Source organism: Populus euphratica, unplaced genomic scaffold, assembly GCF_000495115.2.
Source record: "Populus euphratica unplaced genomic scaffold, PopEup_1.0 scaffold4.1, whole genome shotgun sequence".
NCBI classification, from domain to species: domain Eukaryota; kingdom Viridiplantae; phylum Streptophyta; class Magnoliopsida; order Malpighiales; family Salicaceae; genus Populus; species Populus euphratica.
Window position 1 is genome coordinate 2,296,946 of NW_011499859.1, and position 20,249 is coordinate 2,317,194.

General features: G+C 36.7%; 2 protein-coding genes across 7 annotated transcripts; one reads left to right on the top strand and one right to left on the bottom strand.

The window, feature by feature from the left end:
• Positions 1 to 194: 194 nt before the first annotated feature.
• On the top strand, positions 195 to 4,784 carry LOC105124380 (Mitochondrial substrate carrier family protein). Of its 6 annotated transcripts, none has more exons than XR_842039.1 (11): positions 195 to 351; positions 487 to 571; positions 705 to 1,967; positions 2,104 to 2,222; positions 2,418 to 2,542; positions 2,736 to 2,835; positions 3,180 to 3,257; positions 3,425 to 3,508; positions 4,005 to 4,103; positions 4,226 to 4,378; positions 4,520 to 4,589. XR_842039.1 is itself a non-coding variant. In XM_011024389.1 (10 exons), the coding sequence occupies exons 3-10, from the start codon at positions 779 to 781 to the stop codon at positions 4,629 to 4,631; spliced, it is 1,893 nt and encodes a 630-aa protein (XP_011022691.1). In that variant the 5' UTR covers positions 195 to 351; positions 487 to 571; positions 705 to 778; the 3' UTR covers positions 4,632 to 4,784. The 6 variants fall into 6 exon arrangements, 4 of the variants coding, with proteins under 4 accessions (XP_011022691.1, XP_011022695.1, XP_011022693.1 ...); XR_842038.1 differs by having other exon boundaries at positions 4,018 to 4,103; positions 4,520 to 4,587; XM_011024389.1 differs by lacking the exon at positions 4,226 to 4,378 and having other exon boundaries at positions 4,018 to 4,103; positions 4,520 to 4,784.
• Positions 4,785 to 6,342: 1,558 nt separating this feature from the next.
• Positions 6,343 to 19,267, bottom strand: LOC105124440 (uncharacterized). The gene is made up of 11 exons (XM_011024458.1): positions 18,715 to 19,267; positions 17,529 to 17,591; positions 15,787 to 16,548; positions 15,508 to 15,642; positions 14,819 to 14,902; positions 14,643 to 14,702; positions 14,437 to 14,523; positions 13,019 to 13,302; positions 12,559 to 12,705; positions 7,373 to 9,272; positions 6,343 to 7,188 (listed from the first exon to the last, which is right to left on the bottom strand). Exons 1-11 carry the CDS (start codon positions 19,060 to 19,062, stop codon positions 6,856 to 6,858), a joined length of 4,203 nt encoding a protein of 1,400 aa, XP_011022760.1. The 5' UTR covers positions 19,063 to 19,267; the 3' UTR covers positions 6,343 to 6,855.
• Positions 19,268 to 20,249: the final 982 nt, after the last annotated feature.

Here is a 20,249-nt window from a genome sequence, read left to right on the forward strand (position 1 = left end):
TTATCATATCGATGATCGATGATTGATTGTTTTGGAAAAAATAAATGTGGGAACGAATAGCATTACTTATTTACGAGAGGGTCCTCGCTGTATCGTCTCGGCCCATTAAACGCAGCCCCCAACATCCAATTTTCAAACAGGCAAGAATCTGTACGGTGGCCCATCACTGCATGATGTAAAGCAATGATTTGATAGAATTTATGCTTAAAAATGATATCACAAATTTAAATAAAAACCCTCGTAAAAACCCCATGTTCTCCTTCCTTCAAAAATATTTTCCAGAAAATGATTCAAGAAACAAATCTCAGATACTGCTACTTTCTGCTAGAAAAAAAGGTCAAACTCATCAAGGTCTGAGCTTTCTCTAAAACTCCGTAAACTCTTATAAATGTTTGACCTTTTTATTTTTATTCTGTTTGGATAATGTGAAAGTTCTAACCCAAATAAGAATGGTCTCACCTTTTGTTTTTGCGAACTGGGTTTTAGTTACTTCTAGAAGCTGCCATGTAAAAAAGCTTACTTTTTTGGAATTGGGACTACATTTGTTCAATTTTGCATTCCATTGCAGCAGGTGGTTTTTGCTATTAGTCTCAGTCAATCTCGTTTTTGAAAGGATTTTGGGTTTTGCATAATTACGTGAATTACTTGGGATTTAAGGTGTTTGTGTGTTGTTTAGATTTGAAACTCGATCTTTGTGTTTGCAGTTAATGTTGCATTCAAGATAGCGATGTTGTATTGTCTGCTTTTTCGAGGGAAGTCTTGAAAGATTTGTAACAAAATGTATGGGGGCAAAAGGCCTGGTAGAGGTAATCAGCCTCCTTCAATTACTTACAAGAGGAATCGAAATGGGGTAATGCCTTTTGACCTTACTGATTTTGTCCATGATGGACATTCCCCTTCCATTTCTGAGAATAATAAGCCAAATGACATAAAATCTGGAACTTCGTCGCCAGAAATATTCAGCACGACTGAGCTTGTCTCAGCAGTTGGGCAGGTTTGGAATCTTTTGAATCCTTGCGCCGTTCCTGAAACCAAGGATCAGAAAAATGTTATCTTGAATTATCTGAATGGGGCAGGAGCTGGCAGGGCAGCCATTCTAGATGATAATACTAAATACTTTTGTGTTGATATAAGGAATGGTAGCCATGTTACACAGATGGTGCAGCCACAGTTTGAGTTTCTTAAAGTAACTAAGAAGATGTTGGTGTTTGAACCTTCTAGTGAAAATTACAGCCGGTCACTGTTCTGGCGGTTTTTGAAGAGAGGTACCAGCTTGCGGGATGAGTCTCGGGAGGGGAAAGGTCTTGCAACTGGGGGTACTGGATACGAATTGTATAAGTTATATGGATGGATGAAGGAACTGATTCCTGCTTGTTCAAAATATCCTGCAAATAACAGCACAGAAGGTTGCATGGCCAGAGATTGTCCAACTAACCCTGCAAATAACTTAGCTTCTAGAACTGCTGACTGTTACTCTGATTCAGTCGAATCAAAAGAGGTATCATTGTGTGATAATGCAAGAGTAGTAACTATAGGAAAATCCAGCTCTGTATCCTCTGACTATTTCCTTGGGGCTCTCCATGATTTTAATGCCAATAGTAGTGCTTCAAGAGCTCTAAATTATGTTCTTTTCGCAGATTATCATATTAATTGTTTAGCTCCATGTAAGAGTACATATAAACATTTTGAAAATGACATTGGTGATTTTGATGCACCTAAAAATGCAAGAGAACAACCACAAAATCTGGTCGCTCAGGGCAGAACTGGAATACACATTCAGTCATCAGCATGCGAAAGACCTCAGTATGCCTTAGCTAAGCAAGAGCATGCTTTTGCGGGTGCATTTGCTGGTATTTTTGTTAGCCTTTCTCTGCATCCTATAGATACAGTAAAGACAATCATCCAATCTTGCCCTGCAGAACAGAAGTCTATCTCCTTCATTGGAAGATCAATTGTTTCTGAAAGAGGTAAATTCTAGTGTGAAAAGTTGAAGGTGATTGTGCTTGCTGGTGGTTTATTGAACTTGTTCTTCTTCTTGGCTTTCTGTTTAATATTTATCTTGGCATAATTGGCATCATGTATTGATCGAGATGGAATTTTCAGGCATGACTGGGCTTTATCGTGGAATAGGTAGCAATATTGCATCGTCAGCTCCAATTTCTGCCATTTACACTTTTACATATGAATCAGTTAAAGGATCTTTGCTTCCTCAGTTTCCCAAGGTTGCATTTATTCTATTTGCTTTGTCCAACTTTCTTGTTGTTCCTTGTTTTTGAACTGTCTACCCTCTGTGTACAGGAAAATATTTAAAAAGGAAATGGATTATGATGCTTAATATTGCTTTTCTGCATGTCTTTTGTGTTATACCTTGATGCGATGTCTATACACCTAAAAGTCTTAACCATTTACTTTTGCAGGAACATCATTCTTTTGCCCATTGCCTTGCAGGCGGTTGTGCAAGCATTGCAACTTCCTTTGTTTTTACTCCCAGTGAACGTATAAAGCAGCAGATGCAAATTGGTTCACACTATAACAATTGCTGGTATACCTTTGAGAGCTTACTATTACCTTAGTGTTTGAAGTTCTGTACTTATTTTTCCTGGACACTGTTTTATGTTGTCTTCATAATAGAGAATCCATTCTATTATTGGTTGTTGTTCCTGTGTTACTTAAATATGCCAGTCCTTTGTTACTTTAATATGTCATTCTTTTGTTACTTTAATATTTATTTGCAGGAGTGCACTGGTTGGAATAATTGGAAAAGGTGGTTTCCACTCGTTGTATGCAGGTTGGGGAGCTGTACTCTGTCGGAACATTCCACAGTCAGTGATCAAGGTTAGATCTTTCTACATGCTAGATGTTTTTGCCTGTTCTGTGCTCCATATTTTAGACTAATGATCTTTCTGATCATAACGTAAATTAAACTATGAAATCTAACTGCTTTGCAGCTTATGTTGACCCCTGCTATTTGATATTCTATGGCCTCTTTTATGTTAATCTTCTGCTCTACTTTAACATGTGATATTGTGATGCCTCTGGGTTGCAAGATAGTGAAACGCCATAAAAAATCTGGCTGCTTTAGACCTCAAATTTTCACAAAGATTTTGTTTTTTATGGACTGTCTGCTGATGCTTTTTGATTCAGCATCCAATTCTAAAGATATATTAGCCATTATGCAGTTTTACACATATGAAAGCTTGAAGCAGTTGGTGCTGTCATCTCAAAATTCCAGTGCTCAACCCAATACATTACAAACGGTTTGTTCCTTTCTTTATGCTTGCTCCCTTTATAAACCCTCTGCCTGTTGTGTGTAACATTTCCACTTTTTTGTGGTGCTGGCTTGGTGGTTGGATCATAGCATTTTCTTTTAGTATCTTCAAATCATTTACATGGGATATTCTTAGACAAAGTCCAATCAATGCAGCTAGTTTGTGGAGGATTAGCAGGATCTACTGCAGCCTTATTTACAACTCCTTTTGATGTGGTGAAGACAAGATTGCAGACACAGGTTTGTAAATGTATTGAATTGTTGTTGTGTAGCCTCATGTGATTCTTGAAAGTTAGATAGTAGAAGTATCACATTTGTCAAGCTCTTATGCACCCATTGAAACACACACACACCCCTCCATCCATATTTGAAACAATGCACTGAAACCTTTTTAGTATTTCCGTTCTGTAATAGCTCTATATGGGTGTATCATGAATCTGACTGTACAATTTAATTGCAAGGATATGTTAGGGACTTTATTATTCAAGATATTTATCATAAAGGAAAGATTGATATTATTCAATAACATGCCATCTATAGATTTTCAACTGATGAGAAGTTTATGTAGTATATTTTTTTACTTTTCTAAAGTCTTTTTGAATGTGCAATTGTGTAACCTCAAGAGAGTTTGGTGCAAAAAAGACCTGTCAGTTAGCTGTGTGACTTGTAACTAATTATATTTCTCTATGCGCTGCCTGCTATCATCATTAATCTTTTGCACATGTTTCTCTAACAGTGGCATTTTGCAGATTCCTGGATCCATGAGCCCATATGTAAACGTATTTCATGCACTTCAAGAAATAGGCAAGAATGAAGGTTTGAAGGGCCTCTATAGGTAAAGTTGATTTGGTTCTGCACATTTTCATCTAAGGATGATAATGGTTTTAAAAGTTGTTTACAGGCTTAAAATGGTAAAACATTTCAAGTTCTTAAGTCATCATCGACTTCTATGAACAGATAACTCTGCTGTGGCTTTTGAGTTGAAGAATGTCAGGGTGTTAAAAATCTGAAGTTTTTTTAGGATGAACTTTAGTATCTAGAAGCGTGACATACTTGGCAAATTTATTAGGAGTTTGAAAAGGCAACACACATGTGAGGAGCTTATGACCTGCATGACCGTTCAAACTCTTTGCAGAGTAATTTTAGTTTTTGAATTATCATTTTATAAATTATATTCCCAGCATTGAAACTTGTGATTTACAGATATTATCAGCTCTGCTTAACCACTATTCTTCTTGTTTCCATGTTCAGGGGATTAACTCCGAGATTGGTTATGTACATGTCTCAAGGAGCAGTATTCTTTGCATCATATGAATTTTTGAAAAGATTATTTTCTTTGGAGATGCCACAGTTTAGTGCTTAAAGTATTCAGTACAAAGAAAGGATTGAAAATGATTCAGCATCGTTGCCAATAGCATCATAATCACAATGTTGGCACCCCGACATCAAGATGGTCAGGATTATTTGTGAACAAGTGTGTTCATTTGAAGAATAAAGAAAGGGGATATCTCGTGGATCATGATTATTTTGTGAAGATGATCAGGATTATTTGTGAACAAGTGTGTTCATTTGAAGAATAAAGAAAGGAGATATCTTCGTGGATCATGATTATTTTGTGAACTGTCCTGATTGGAATTGGAAGAATAAAGGAATGAGAGAATCCATCAAGGGAACCGTGGACTGGAAATGGATACTGTACCTGCAACATGACATTTTTGTCTTTGCCATTCACCTCATCTAAATATGATATTCCATGCTATTCTAGCCTCTCTCGGGTTTCTGGAAAACATCGACCAGGATATGAACCAAATTCTTGGTGTTTACATTATCGAAAAACCAATGCTGTTCTGGTGCTGCTTTTTTTTTCACTGAGAATGTAGTAGTGGATGAATAATGGAACCTGCACTAATGCTCTTTTGAATCCAAATTCTTTAAAGTCCAATCACTGTAATTTTTTTTAAGATATATTAATTACTTAAGCACTGGAAGCATTTCAACAATGATTTCAATGGGTTTCTCTCAGCTGACTTTTACTACTGATAATTGTGTTCAACTTTCCAGTCACTGGTTCTGGGGCGGTGTGGGCCTGCGGCATTTGATAATTCTATTATATAAGTACTTTAATTATGGATCACCTCCCAACCGTGTCGTTGTAGTATAGTGGTAAGTATTCCCGCCTGTCACGCGGGTGACCCGGGTTCGATCCCCGGCAACGGCGACTGGCTTTTTAAGTTGAGCTAATTTTATTTGTCAGCGTATGTACGACCTCTATATTGTACTTTAAGACCTGCAGATTAAGAAACTTTCTACTCCGGTCCCTGTAGTTTAAAATCTGTGATTTTGGTCTTATAAATTATAAAAAGATCCAGTGCGGCTCTCGATTGGTAAATAACTAACGAAATTCCCACTTTTACATTTAACTTTTTTTTCAATTTTTCCATTTCTTTCTTTCATCTGTATCTTCTTTCCCACTATATTCATGCAATAATAATCTATGAAATTAATAATAATAAAAAAAAACGATTAAGGCTGTACTGAAACTGTGTATGAAAATAATAGGAATAACATTGAGACGCTTTGAGTTATGGGAAACATTGCGGAATATGTAGTGGCTAAAATAAACTAAATAATCGATACTTTTTTAATATATTTCATTTTTCATTGCCATGCCGAAGTACGCACGAGGTGTTGTTTCAGCTGAGAAAAAAGGACAGTGAGTATCGAAGTATGCTGCTGTGAGTATTAGCTTAGCAATTCATGAAAGCCAAAAAAGATGACATAAAGGTCAAGGGTGTAAGAATTTGTTTAGTGCACGTTCACTGTCATGGCAGCATGCTCTCTGGGACAGAACATGTCAAGATTTTCTTACTTAAGCAAGGACATGTCCTGCAAAAGTTAACCCACGGCATGGCTCTGTCATGATTCTCATTAAGGACATCAAGAATCTGTGAAGCATCTATCAATGTTTTCGGACTCCCATCCCAAGTGTGAGAATTTATTGAGCTAGAGAGGGGGGAAATACTCAAGAGGTAATTGCATCACTGCGTGAAATATTTAACCATGGAGAACAAACAAGGATAAAGTAACCCATTATTCAAAAATTTGAAGTTACAATATGGTTTTGTGAACAAATATTTTGAAATGCCTGCCTCCAAATACATTAGTGATGAAAGCTTCTAAAAACCATCTGATATCTACTCCCCTCGACACCATATCCTCAAATATAATACAAACAAGATCAAGACCCCCTCTTATCTTTCCAATTAGTGTATTTCCCTTCCTATCAAGTTACAATTATGGACAGTGATACGTTTCTATACTATTTCTAGCTAGTTGAAAAATGGAAGAACAAAATAGAATCAAATTATACATACATTGGGTATTCTGATGAGCACAGCTGTGCAAGGGTTTCAAAAGCATTTTCAAACTCCCAGCTTAGTCACCCTTGGCAAAGATTGCTGCAACCGGCTTCCTGCCGAACCCTTTTAGATCATGAGAACCTCTTTCTTCATTGAATTTCTTTTGGTTCTGGATCTTTGCAAGCCTGGTCAGTTTTGCTAGAGGAAGCATTCAGTATGACGTTGAGGCTATACCCGAGCAATTGGAGAAAAGGGAGGGTTAAGCCTGTAAGATTGCTTGATCCCTTCCACTTTCTTGGATGCTTTCCTTTTCTCCTCCTCAGTGACTGCTTCAATGAAGAACTTCACTTCCTCCTCCATAAGCATTTTCAGTGAATTGCAATGTGATAACCGATTGCCTCTTTCCTCTCCAGTCACACCAGTGGCTTTTGTACCATGCAATACAGCAACACAGATGGAAAATGCTTGTAATGTGGATAATTGTGCATGGAAATCAACAGCATATTGACCCTCTTCAAGAACTGTCATGGTCATTGCTGGTATATTATTCTCTTTCATTCCCTGCACAAAAATCAGAATCTTGTTATAGTAAGGAACTATAGAGAGACTAATTGCATGATTCATATTACCAATAAAGCCAAGTTGCCCGTATTTGGGGCATAGATTCTTTTATCCAAGTGTAAGATTTCCATTTTATCCATGTCAGCAATGTAAAACATCTTCGAGTATGAATCAGGAAGCTTACCTGAAGAAAAAGTTCCAAAGGCCGCTGGTTGTCCAAGAGTGGTTCGTCTTCAGCACATTGGATGCCTGGATTGCCAAAAACTGTAAGGGGACAGGCCATATCCCAGCCACCACAGTCACAGCCTCCACCAGATCTCCATCTGTCAAGCAATGAAGAAGGACCCCGACCATCACCCCTTGGCAAACTATGTTTTCCAGTTGGAATCACCACCTTCACCTTCTCTTGATTTCCTTCATCACGGATAGTTTTCATCCTTTGCTCGCCAACAGAAAGATTGAGCAGATTCGAATGCATTTTATCACTACCCTTGTCACCCCTTTTGTATTTCAGGCTCTCTCTCTTGGCAAATGGGAGTTTAATAACAACGGCTGCTATTTCGAGTTCTGGATGCAAAACTGCAGCTGCCCATGGATAAGGATTGGAAGAATCAAGGTTGCCTCTATCAAAAGCATGTTGAGGTTGATGTTTGAACTTCGCTGCATCAGAGTTGCCATCCATCTCATGACTTCCACCAACCAAGCCTGGTTTGGCACCTATTTCAGATCCAACTCCAGGGGATTCTTCAGTAGAAACTCTTTGTCTTGCATGGACATTACCGTACAACACAAACTCTGTCACCAGAGAGCTGTCAAAGTTCCCCCCATCTTTTAATTCTGAACATAAAGAACATGAAACTTGCATCTGCCCCACCACTGACGATTCCTTATTTCCATCACTCAACCCCCGTCCTGTGGTGTCGCTCTTTTTTCTATTGGAAATGGAGTGAAATGTATAGACCCAATTAAATGCATTATTTGCTTTCCATGTCTTAGCCACCAGAACTTCTTCAGGGCGATTCAATGAGAACTCGAAAAAAGGCACCCCGTGCTTAATTTCCATCTTCAGACAACCATGTAGGTGAACTGGTGAACACACTGCAGCTGAATGATGGTGATCTTTCTTGACAATCTGAGAACCAAAATCTGATTTCTGAGCTGCATGTGAAAAGTCATGGAACAAAGATCTCCGAAATGTCTGATTCCTTCCCATGTTTGACATCCCAGTGGTTTTGGCATCACTTGGTTCAGGTACATGACAAAACGGACTCCGGATAGACTTTGATTTTGTGAATGGATCGAACATCTTTCGGATGGGACTGAATTGGGACTTTGAGATAGCTCCATTAGAGAAATCGCTTTCCGAAGAACAAGGTGAACAGGGCATTTCTACCTTAGCAGAGACTGATTGGTGGAATATCAGAGCTGTATCTCTTTCCAGAAGTTCATTCCCATCATTTAGTGGACCAAACACCTTTTCGCATTTGAAGTTTGGATTCCCAATCGAGTCACTCCGTACAGCTCCAACAGAATGTTTGTCTCTCTTATCCAAATTTGGACAGATTTCAATGAAGTCATCTGATGAGCGTGGTTCTACACAAGGTCTTCGAACAAACTTAGAATTCGAGTTTGAGTTCACAGAGCTTGCAAGAGATCTCTTCGGCATGCTCTCTTCATCTAAGCTAGACAGAGAGTCAACAATTCTGAAAGAAAACGAGGTGTCACTAGCACGGGAAAGTTCAATTGCTCTCCTCCCTCCATTAGAACCGATTTCCTTCGTTGTCCTTACTTCTCTGGAGCTTTGATATATGGAGCCTCGCTTCAGCTCTATGTTACCTTGTAGACCGACAGGTCTAGATGGAACATTCTTACAAGAGGAACTACGGTAATGACGGAAGCTAATGTCAGTGAAGCCCTCCTTCATCCTCAAAATATCATCTTTACGTGGGAGTTTGCCATTTGCATTCCTCTTTTCTGCTTTTGAGCAACGTCGATGCGGAAGAACAGTATTAGGACTCAGATCTGAGGTGCTACTCTTCTCCGAATCCAACTCCATCTCCAGTTCCATTAATCGATCCACAATCCTAGGAAAGAACAAATCCAAAATAAGAAGAAAAATATGTTAATATCTGAAGAAGCCAAAAAACAAGAGACCCAGCAATGCGATCGTAGCAATTTCTGATTATAAAACTCACATTACCCACAAAAAACAAGAAATAGAAGCCAACTTATCTGACAACTAAACGTTGCCAGAGACCGATAGTATTATTAGAGAATCAATAAAAATTATCAGCATTTAAGAGGATTGTTTAATTGTCATCATATGCATTTATTTTCACACTAAATTTGACATCCAGCTACAAACAACAAATAGCTATGTGCTTCCAAGTAAACTGTACAAATCACACATGATGAAACGGAAAAACACACAATGAAAAATAGCCGCCTAGTAAGAACTTATCAAGCCAGCACATTCTCATTTACAAATACCAATCTGCTCACTTGAAAGTGCCGTCTCTGATATTCTAATTTTGAAGAGCTAATGCAAAAGTTGAAGAACTATTATGACGACCTTCAAAAAAAAAGAACTTCAAAAAGCATGCTCCCCATTTGATGATTCCCAAGTTTGAGATCACAAAAAACCTCAAAAGAAACTAACTTTGATGATCCATAAAACTGAAAAACTTGAATTAACAAGGAATCCTATGATCTCTGTAAATTTAACTCCCCAAAAGAGTAAAGTTGCAGACATGAAGGCTTCATACAATTATTAGCAACGACTTTATCTTCACTTGCATTCTAAGCCAAAGAAAAAAAAGAAAAGAAATGTTGAGAAAAAAACGAACTTGAGGAAATGCCATACCCCACTGGATCTCACGGTTGTGAATTCAAAGAAAAACCCAGCAACAAGTAGCTGTAATCATATCCTTCCAATCTCTTCAAGCTAAAGCCTTTTATCAATAGAAACAAAAAGGTCAAAAAAAAATTCCTCAAGAACAGTCAGCCATGACCCCAAAGAGTGTTTACACTCTCAAAGAATCAACAAAAGTACAAAAGGAAAAGAAAATAAGAAGCAGACCAATGACAGTAAAGCATAATAAACACAAAAAGTGAGAGAGAGGGGAATAGCGCATGCCTTGGCTTTAGTTATAGAGAGTGTGTAACGTGTCTTTGTTTCTATAGAATATAGAGTGGAGTCTCACTCTCTCGCCCACTCACGTGACAAAGGGTTGCAATGAGAGACACAGAGCTGCAAAGCTTCTGCGCATGTCTACTAAAAAAGCCATCCTGTGTTAAGTCATGATTTGCAGCCTAGCTATGCTGTTGCCTGTGTTTTTTTTTGTGCTTTGCTTTGTTTTGGTTTTGCCTTTACTTTTTGTCTGAATTATATGACCAGTTTTAGATGGGGCACTCATGTATGCAAAGACATTTATACCCTTATTTAAAGCGGAATCCATTTCTTGGGTGAGGGTGATTCTGGTTATTTGGATGTGTTATTAATTTTAAGAGGGGCAGATCAATTTTATATGATAAAATTATAATATTTTTTTTTTTGATTTATGGAGGGTGTTCGGGTCAGCTTACGCGTACCACGATTAATTTCCACGACCCACTAAACATCTTGCAAGCCCAATAAATAGGTAAGATATCTCGGGGGTGACAGGCGTGCATGGTGAGGTTCGAACTCAGATGCGGAGAAAGGGAACAAGCTCCTCCGACCGCTAGGCCAGAACCTTACTTGCTTGAATGCATAATACTTTTCTTGAATGCATAATAAGTGAGCATATCATTTGCCTTTATTTTATACATAAGTGTATAATTCTCTTTTTCATTTCTCCTTCCTTTGTATATGATTTTTAAAATAGATGTAACTAAAAGTGGTATTAATTAAATCTATGGATAGTTTATGTGTAAATATATTTACATTTTAATTAATAAATTTTCGACATCTACTGAAAAATTAAACACACGTAATCTATATTATCACGCATGAAATCAAGATATTTATATCAAGTTAAAATATATAATATAAGGAATTTTTTAAATTAAATGATTTGAATTATAATTTTCTATAAAGGTTTATTGTAATTTTTTTTATTAAACTAATAGAAAGTTCATATCACAAACTTTAGTTTAAAAAATATGTTAAATAATTTTCAATAAAATATAAAAATAAAAATAAAAACAAGAAACCCATTTCTTATACCAGATTAACCCATGTCACTATGGAAGTTTTATTATTTGATTCTTTATTATTTTTCAACCAAGCCTTTTTTAATAAAATTACAAAATCAAATGATACATTATTATTTTAAAAAAAAAATCAATAACATTAGCATTTTTTTAATTATTTTTTAGAGTATTGTTTTGTTATTCTTCACTATTTACCTTTCATGGGTTTAGTTTTAGATTCATGACTAGAATTATTGGTTTCAAATATTAACACAAGTTAAAAAAAAAAATTATTGTTTTTTAATTAGTTTTTTTTTAAATGAAAATAAAGAGGGTTAACTTATTACTGAGTGATATGTTATACCTGGGGGGCATACTACTAATTCTTTAATTAAAATGAGACAGGGTGCCGGATTCACTGTGACATCTTATTATCTTATTGTACTTTGGGAATAGCAGATATCAAGACAAGATGACGACTACATTTAATTCTAGCTGTTTGGAGTAATTAAACTAATAATTGGTATTAGAGTACCAAAATGAAGGCCTAATTCTACTGTAATTACATCTAAGTCCTCAACGTCTTGAAGCTGTGAAATTGTTAGATGGCATGAATGGCCATCTGCGAGGAGCAGACTTCCAATATAGCAAGTAAAAGAAAACAAAATTGGAAATCATAAGCAAATTATTTATACCATTTACAAGTGGCTCGAGATTCCTGGAACTGGCTCTTAAACTCTCTTCTACTGTGATTACTACATCATATGGATGAACTAAAGTTTAGTTGAAGTGGTCCTAGACGTAATAAAGTGGTACGAATTGATGTAAGAACCTGCATCCAACATTCTTGAATTGAAAGGGAAGAATTATTAATTTTTCTCTCCAGTATACTCCATGGATTTTCCACAAGTTCGAGAACACAACGATTTGTTTCAAGGCATTCAAGTCCCCGGCAACGTGTATAGTTCATGCGATACCCCCCGTCTTGATTTTTTTTTAATAATATGCTATTCATGTGATAATTGATGTCATATAGAGCATCAAAATCTACAGACCAGTTAAATTCACTCCGTCAAGGTTAAATATACTATTAATCAATGAATATAGCAGATATCATCTCTCTCTCTCTCTCTCAAAAGTGCTAAGCTAAAAGCTCATGTAAGAAATAGCTCATGCGCGTGCACGCCTAGAGCATACCACTCCAAGAAAACATAATGGAACCTCCACGCACTTGAACAATAGAGTGCTTGAAACCTAAAGAACGGCACAAGGATGATTGGTTCTTTCTTGCCGCCCGTGCAAAGCAACAAGATATTTGCAACGCTCATTTTGCCAGACACCGTACTGTTCCGAATAAAGTTTATCCATTTCAGCAGAGATCCAAATAACTTCAGCTATTTCAGTAACTATGCATTTATATAAAATTGATTCAATAACAAATCGAGACTTGCTGTCATTAGGTACAGATAACTTCTATCCTGCAGTGATCAGGTAGAACTCCTAAGGTCAGAAGTATTACTAACATAATCCTACTCCTGTACAGCAACTCTTATGTTAATTTTTAGATAACTATACTTGGAACTTCAGGAATGTGCAAAACTATGCATAGCCCACTAAAGACATCTGCACAATCAAGCAAATTCCTGGCAGTATTTATTAATCAGCATTCTTTTGAGTTTCAGAACTCCCTTCAACCTTGACCTTGCTAAATGATCGTTGGTTTTCCAACACGGGCATATATGGTTCACTTGTTTTCTTAAGGAATTCAGTCGCCTTATCAGATTCACAGGGACTCACTAGCTTCTTCTCAACCTCATCAAACTTGGCAGTTGCCCATGGTGCAGTGCCTACACTTCTGGCAGAATTCGGGGTGTCTATTAATAGCATAGATACCTCATCCCTGGATGCATACCAGGAATTGCCACAGGCAATGCACTCCAGCTGGAAAAAAAAACCCTGAAAGTTAACTGACTTAAATATGGCAGTTCATTTACATGGACAATTACTTCTAGCTAATGCAGATTGCAATTCAGAGTTGCAATATAGTCCAATCATTCAAAATAACTAAGTTTGTTTGTCACGTTAATGTTCTCGAAGACATCTTATCAGTAGAGAGATGGAAAGGCATGCATTGTCTTACATAAACATTTTCAAGATTTGATGCTTCCATAGAAAATGGCTTGTGGAGTACAAGTTGCCAAGAGATTGGCAGAGCCAAGTCTTCCGGCACAGATGCCCATTGAGATTACATGCTGCTAATGCAAAGTACATAACCTTATTGGATTGGAGACTAGCACTAATGGCAACAAGTTTAAGAAGAGATAGCTATCAAACACGAAAATCTGCAAGCTAGCTTAGCAACTGAAAGAGTAGCAAGCACTATAAAGCCAACTTAGTTAAGGTCCAACAGAAAGGCAAACCCCAGGAAGTTCCGATTGATAATCCAAACATGCAAATTGGTTTTAAATTCCGTGTCTACTCCCAATAATGATTGAATATAACAAGACAAAGAATACAGAGAAAGAAAAGGAAAGATTTTGATAAAAAGGAACTACTGTTCTTCAACATATAAGCAAACGATTTATACAAGAGAATAACTTGTGGTTTTTATTTTCTTTTTTATGGCAACAGACAGTTAACATTTTGCCTGTTGTACTTATTGCCTTCTGAAGTAGTTCACTATCATAGATCACCAATGGAAATCTGAAATGCAATCTGAGTTACCATGGTCAGCAAAATTTTGACTTGCAAGCCAATATTTCATATGGGGATTTAATAAATGTACAAGAAGACTGAACAAGGACTACCAAATAATTTACCAGACAGAAAAGCAGATGAGACCAGGTGTCTACAACTTGGCTGTATGAACATATTATGCAACTGTGCATGAAATGCATCTCTAGAGTTCAAAATATTAGCACGTCTAACATGTCACTTTATGCATTGGGTGCTTGCACCCTAGCTCGTTAGATGTAGTACAGTCAGAAAGGCAATGCAACATGCTAAATATTTGAAACTAATTTCAATCTCAAAAATAATAGCAAGTAGAAAAAAAGGATCAGGTGTGAAGAAAACCTGGTAGCGGGCTCCATGTCCTGCTTGGATTATGTCCCTTAGTCGCACTTTAAACTCGCTGCATCTTGAGCAACGAGCATCGGTCATCTGATACACAAGCGAACAGGTTAGCCAAGCAATGAGCACAAGCACCCATCCAAGTGTACAGCCAAAAAATCTATCCAACACCTCAAAGTTAAAACCAAAGTGTGGCAAAAAGAAGCAACCTGCATGCGCTCTGACTCATCAGGCTCCTTCTTCGCAGTTTCCTCAGCTGTTAAACCCTCCTGCAGATAAGTTTGTTAATTCATACAATCTATAGCATTTGTACATATTCCAGAACAAGATCATAATAGCAGAAATAATAAAAATAATGCCAAGCAGACAGAGATAGAGCTTATACCTTCAACTCATTTGGTGACATGTTCAGCATTTTTGAGGGTTCCAACTCTCTGTTTAGAAGACGGTGGGCTAGAAATGCATTATTCTGCCAAGAATAAAGGAAAAAATTTTAGGTAAAGAAGATTGATATCAACATCCTTAGCAAAAGAAGGTGGCATGCTCAGTCAAAAGTTGGATACTAAACACCATTAGTTTGAAAATTCATCTTGTTCCACAGCAAAGTCTTAATCATATGAATTTGGACCATACTCCACACCCTATGATCAACACCGCTTAAGACAATCCTACTAGAATGCTTAGTTTTCCCTTTAAAAGCATTTCACCGAATGCTTTTGATAAAATTTCAATCTTTCATTTAAATATGCCAGTAAATACATATGTATTAGCATCATTGATATTCAGAGTATGCTTGTTTTCTCTTTTAAAAACCATTTCATTCACATGCAAACAGGAAAAACTTCAATAGTTTATTTGTTTAACAGCTTAACACGTATATACGTGCATCACTAATATACAGATGTACAGAAAAAGCCACTACAGTCCCTCAACATGACTGACATCTTTTATGAAGACTGAACTCAACTCCATGGCACCTTTATTCCCATAATGAGCATAAGGGAAGAAGAGTATCCACATGGGGTGAACCCCCAGAGAATAACAACCTTGATAGAGAGTGAGAGCAAGACTAACCTTGAGGTTGAATGCTAGCTGGCGCAGCTTTTGATTATATTTCTGAAAATCAGAGGAAAGAGCATCATGTGAGGCCTTCTCAAGAGCACTTATTGCAGGAACAGCTGCATCCAGCCAGGGAAAAGACTTGCCAACCTGTCATTTACAATTAGAGCACTAGAGTCAAAACATCTTCAAGATTGTCAAATTTCCACCTCTAATCTCCTCCTACTAATCAAGATACAAAAAATGGAATTCAATGTCATATGCCAAAGCTAAGTGCAAAAAATCAATATACACCTTTGCACTATTTTCTTCGGATCCATTTGCAGCTCCCTGGGACTTCTGCTCTTTTTTATGGTCAACACCATCAAAACCACCTTTTAGCTTACCATCATCAAGTGTGCAGTTAGGAGAACTGCACATATATTGAATACTCTGAAGAAGCCGCTCCAACCATTTGTCTCGAAGGGTATCTCCAGTCAGGGCATCAAACTTTACTAAGATGGCATGATATTCTGAATCATTGCTTGGGCAGCTTCCTGGTGTTTCAGCTTTTAAATTATCAGGTCTGCCAGTTGCTTCTTCCTCCCTGGTCACATCAAGAGGTGAAACATTCTTTCTCCTCAGAGTTCTTTTTTCCTTTAACGGATCTTCCTGTTCAGGAGCAGCAGTGGGAGCATCTTCAATTTCAATGTCAGGAAGGTCTCCTATCCTTGATAGAGTTTTCTGAACAAGAAGATCAATCCCGTGCTGTTTATTATATTCATAATCCTTGTCAGTAAGCTTCCAAAGCTTCCTCTCCACAGTGTCATACACTTTCTGGACAATAAAACCAGGATATTGTTTGCGATTTGGCAGCTGTTTGTGAATTGGGACAAAATGCACAACACACTTGTGCATGACAGACTCTGCTGGAACCTCATCACGATGAAAACTATAAAAGAGCTCTCTAGTATCACGTGACTGCCAACTTCCACCACCTTTTCTCTCAGCTTCCTCGGGGCGATAAAACCACTGCCCAGTGACCATCATGCTGCCATGCTTAGTTTGAGAAATATCCTATCAACAGAATAATAATTCCATTGGTCTCAAAGGAAGGTGATGACAGAAATCATACATACTAGATACAAAATCAAAACAATCTGAATGATTTACATCATCAAGATGAAATGACTAAATGAGTCCTATGTTCACCAGAACAAACTCAGTCAGCAACATAACTACGATAAAATTGGCCAAATAGTGTGTACTTAAGAATCTTTTACCAGAGAGACCCATGAAATAATAAAATGCGAGACAACAATTTAAGAAATTAATTTCCAATTCAGCGTGCAATAGAAGTTTATCGCATCCCCAAAAGTGAAAGAAAATAAGTTGGAATCTGAATAATTAAATCGCTGAGGTATGCAAGTCGCATCCCATTTCCAACTAGTGGTTGGGAAATAAAAAATGAAAAGAAATGAACAGGCAGAAATACATTAATATGGAATAACAGGGCCTTCTCAATCTTGAGTGTAAACAAAAAGATGCTCCCATTTAAAATATGATAGGACCAAATTCCCAAACTTAATTGATGTTCAGAATTTATCACCGTTTCATTTTAGAAATATTTTAGTATATCATTCATGTGTTCGGATATATTTTAGAATACTATTCATTTAAGCCCATCACCCATTATTTAGTAAAGGGTCGACATCATATCATACTATTGTGAAATCTGTCAAGACATAACTGCTCATCATTAGAATCAAACGTCACCAAAATATTATTGATTTCAAACCAGTGCAAAATCTGTGCATGAACTCCTGAAAATTTGCACAGTTAACACAGAAAAATTCTCATTATCAAGGAAAACAGAAAATCAATATTTTGCTTCACCACCAAGTCATCCATCATTAAAGAGAAAATAATGAATGATAAAGGGTAGGATGAAAAACCACATAAATTCAAAATAGGATATCCACGCATGAGATACATATCCACCAAATATGATACAGAACACATGAGGAATTAAAATAACAAGTAGTTCCATGAGTTACCTTGATAATTGCCACATAAGGTTTTTGCTCTTTATCTTCAGGAACTAGAAGGACAGGATCCTCCTGCAGAACAGCCAGACGAAAAACAAATAAATATCCACAATGATTCATTATATGACAATTAGGGAAGAACAGTAAAAACAACTATGATTCCATGAAGTTCCTCAAAACCACAGCTGCATTTACTGATTAAATAGGGTTATAAAAAACAGCTGACAGCTTAAATCTTAAAATGTACAATTGTATAATTCCTTCAAATTTTGCAGGAGCAGAAAGAGCACCAAAAGCTAAACTGATTGCCAGCAACAAACCAAAATTACCAAAATATGGTTTAGTCCAACAGGAAACAGCAAACCCCAAAAGCAATCAATCAAAACATATGTATAATCCTAGATTCCAGCAAAGCTTCTCAAAACGATGAATACATTAGAATCAATAAATCAAATAGTGCATAACACAAAAAAAAAGAATAAAGAATCTAAATTCCACCAACCATCATCATTTCAGTTTCTTGTGATTCTGAATTTTCTCAACAGCCACATTAAGCCTGTCACTGGACTTTACAAGTCATGCTCCTTCCCCAATTCTTTTTAGCACACACAAACTCCATAATCTAATCAACTGAAATAACTTGAATAGCACTTCACTTAACCAGGTGCAGAACAAAAATCAAGGGATCCATAAAGTAAAGCACACAACAGCTCAACAAAATAACAAAAAACAAACACAAATTCAATCTACCCTGTTTTTGTCAGAGCCGAGGATAACCTAGAACAAAGTGTTTCCAGAAATAAATCCAGCATGTGTATCTATCCCAATCACAAACACAAACTCCACTGAACCCTTCAAACACCAAAACTGATGTCAAAACACAAGGCCGAAATTTAACTAAACAAAACATACTTAAAAACCTTAAATCCACCAAATAAACCTCCCAGACCGATCAAAACCAAACGGACGAAAAATCCCCTATTAAACCCCAAATTCACCATGCCTGCCACATTCACAAGTTCAAATAACTTCTAGCGAACAACCGAAGTGCTAAAACAGCTAAAACAATGCGAAGAATCATTCAAAGAACAAAACCACTTGACAAAATTAAAGCACAAAACCTAATCTTTCTCCAAAAAATGTAGCTAAGAAAAAAAACCCTAATTACACTAATTAAAATAACTAAATAACTCACGAGCTCATATCGATTCCCATCAAACTCGAAAGCATCAAAATGATTTCTCCTCCCTCTCCCTTTCCCCGAAACCCTAGTCAATACCCCAGCTGGCTTCGCATCCTCCTGCTGCACCTCTTCCACCTCTACTTCCTCCTCTGATTTCTCTTCTCTTACTTTCTTCCTCGGTCTCCCTCTCCTTCTCCTCACTGCTACTTCTTCTTCTTCTTGAAGCTCTATCTTCTTCCTCTCCCTCTCCCTCTCGCTGTTGTTTGCAGGCTTTGTCTTTGTTAATAATGGCGGTGCCTTTGGTCGCGCCTCCTCTTCTTCGTCGCTGGTGGATACTTGAGCGAATCTTCGGTTTCCCATTTTATTTTGATTTATCCGGTGAGTTTGTTGCGGCAACAAGACTTAGTTTTTGCGGGGGTGCAAATAAATATATCCAGGCCAAGCAAGGAGGAGCTAGCCGTTGGATGCTTTGTAGTTTGTATAAGAAAGATGACGATAACACCGAAATGGTCTTACAATTTAATTAAATTACATCTATCCCATACAATCACATTGTCGGCAAAGCAAGAATGTCTAGTCAACGCTGCTGGTATTATTAAAAAAATAGGACAAACATTTCCTCATTCATGCTACGGTCTTGGATTTTGACTTTCTTTTATTTCATTCAATTTGATCTTAATTATCTTTTGTTCTTTCAATTATATCCTTAATTGAAACATTTTAGATCTTTAGATTTAACAATTTATTGCAAATTTATCATTAGTTCCCATAATAATACAATTTTAATCAAGTTAACTCATAATTTTAATTTTTTAATTTTAATAAGTTTTTAATAGATTTTTTAATTTGATCAAATTCATCATTGGCTATTCAATTTTTCTAAGCTAGAAGGACTTAATTATCAAGCTTCATTTTTATTCATTATACTTAATTATCGGTCAAATTTCAACCTCAACTATGTTTTTTATTTTTATGATTTTCAAGATCTTTTGACACACAACAATTAAATAATAATAATCATAATAATAAAATGATTAAAGTTAACTAAAATTACTGAAAATATATTTTTTTAGATTTTTCTAAAAAAATTTTAAAATATATACAAAAATAGAGAAAATCACAAAGATCAAGGATGAATAATCTAATATCAATAATAAAAAATCAATTTATTAAAAAAGACCTAAAACATGACCAAACTAACCCAACTAATATTCATTTCTCCTTAACTGCAGTGACAAAATAACAATTATGCGGAAAACTCCAAATTACTACACAACCACCAACCCCTGAGAATGACCATTCCAGCCTCCTCTCTTTCTTCAGTTCATTTCTCCTTAACTGCAGTAATAGAAGAACAATACGTAGAACAGTCCCTATCCAGTTAGCGGACACTAAATTATGCTTCACTCCAGGACAATAACGCCGCTGTTATAATTTGTTTGGATCTCTAACACAATCTTCATTTAACACGACGTTGTACCGAGGTCCACCAAACGCAGGAAAGTCGTGTGATCATGTTGGGAACACAACATGAAGCTAGGAAGCAA

What these genes read in the sequence shown, in the direction of transcription:
- LOC105124380 (XM_011024389.1), top strand. Translation starts at nt 779, where the DNA reads ATGTATGGGGGCAAAAGGCCTGGTAGAGGTAATCAGCCTCCTTCAATT. An exon ending in ATCAATTGTTTCTGAAAGAG is followed by an intron (nt 1,968 to 2,103) that starts GTAAATTCTAGT and finishes TGGAATTTTCAG; the next exon opens with GCATGACTGGGCTTTATCGT. An exon ending in GGTTTGAAGGGCCTCTATAG is followed by an intron (nt 4,104 to 4,519) that starts GTAAAGTTGATT and finishes TTCCATGTTCAG; the next exon opens with GGGATTAACTCCGAGATTGG.
- LOC105124440 (XM_011024458.1), bottom strand. Translation starts at nt 19,062, where the DNA reads ATGGGAAACCGAAGATTCGCTCAAGTATCCACCAGCGACGAAGAAGAG. An exon ending in CATTATGTTTTCTTGGAGTG is followed by an intron (nt 9,273 to 12,558) that starts GTATGCTCTAGG and finishes GTTCTTTCCTAG; the next exon opens with GATTGTGGATCGATTAATGG. An exon ending in CTTTGGAACTTTTTCTTCAG is followed by an intron (nt 7,189 to 7,372) that starts GTAAGCTTCCTG and finishes ATTTTTGTGCAG; the next exon opens with GGAATGAAAGAGAATAATAT.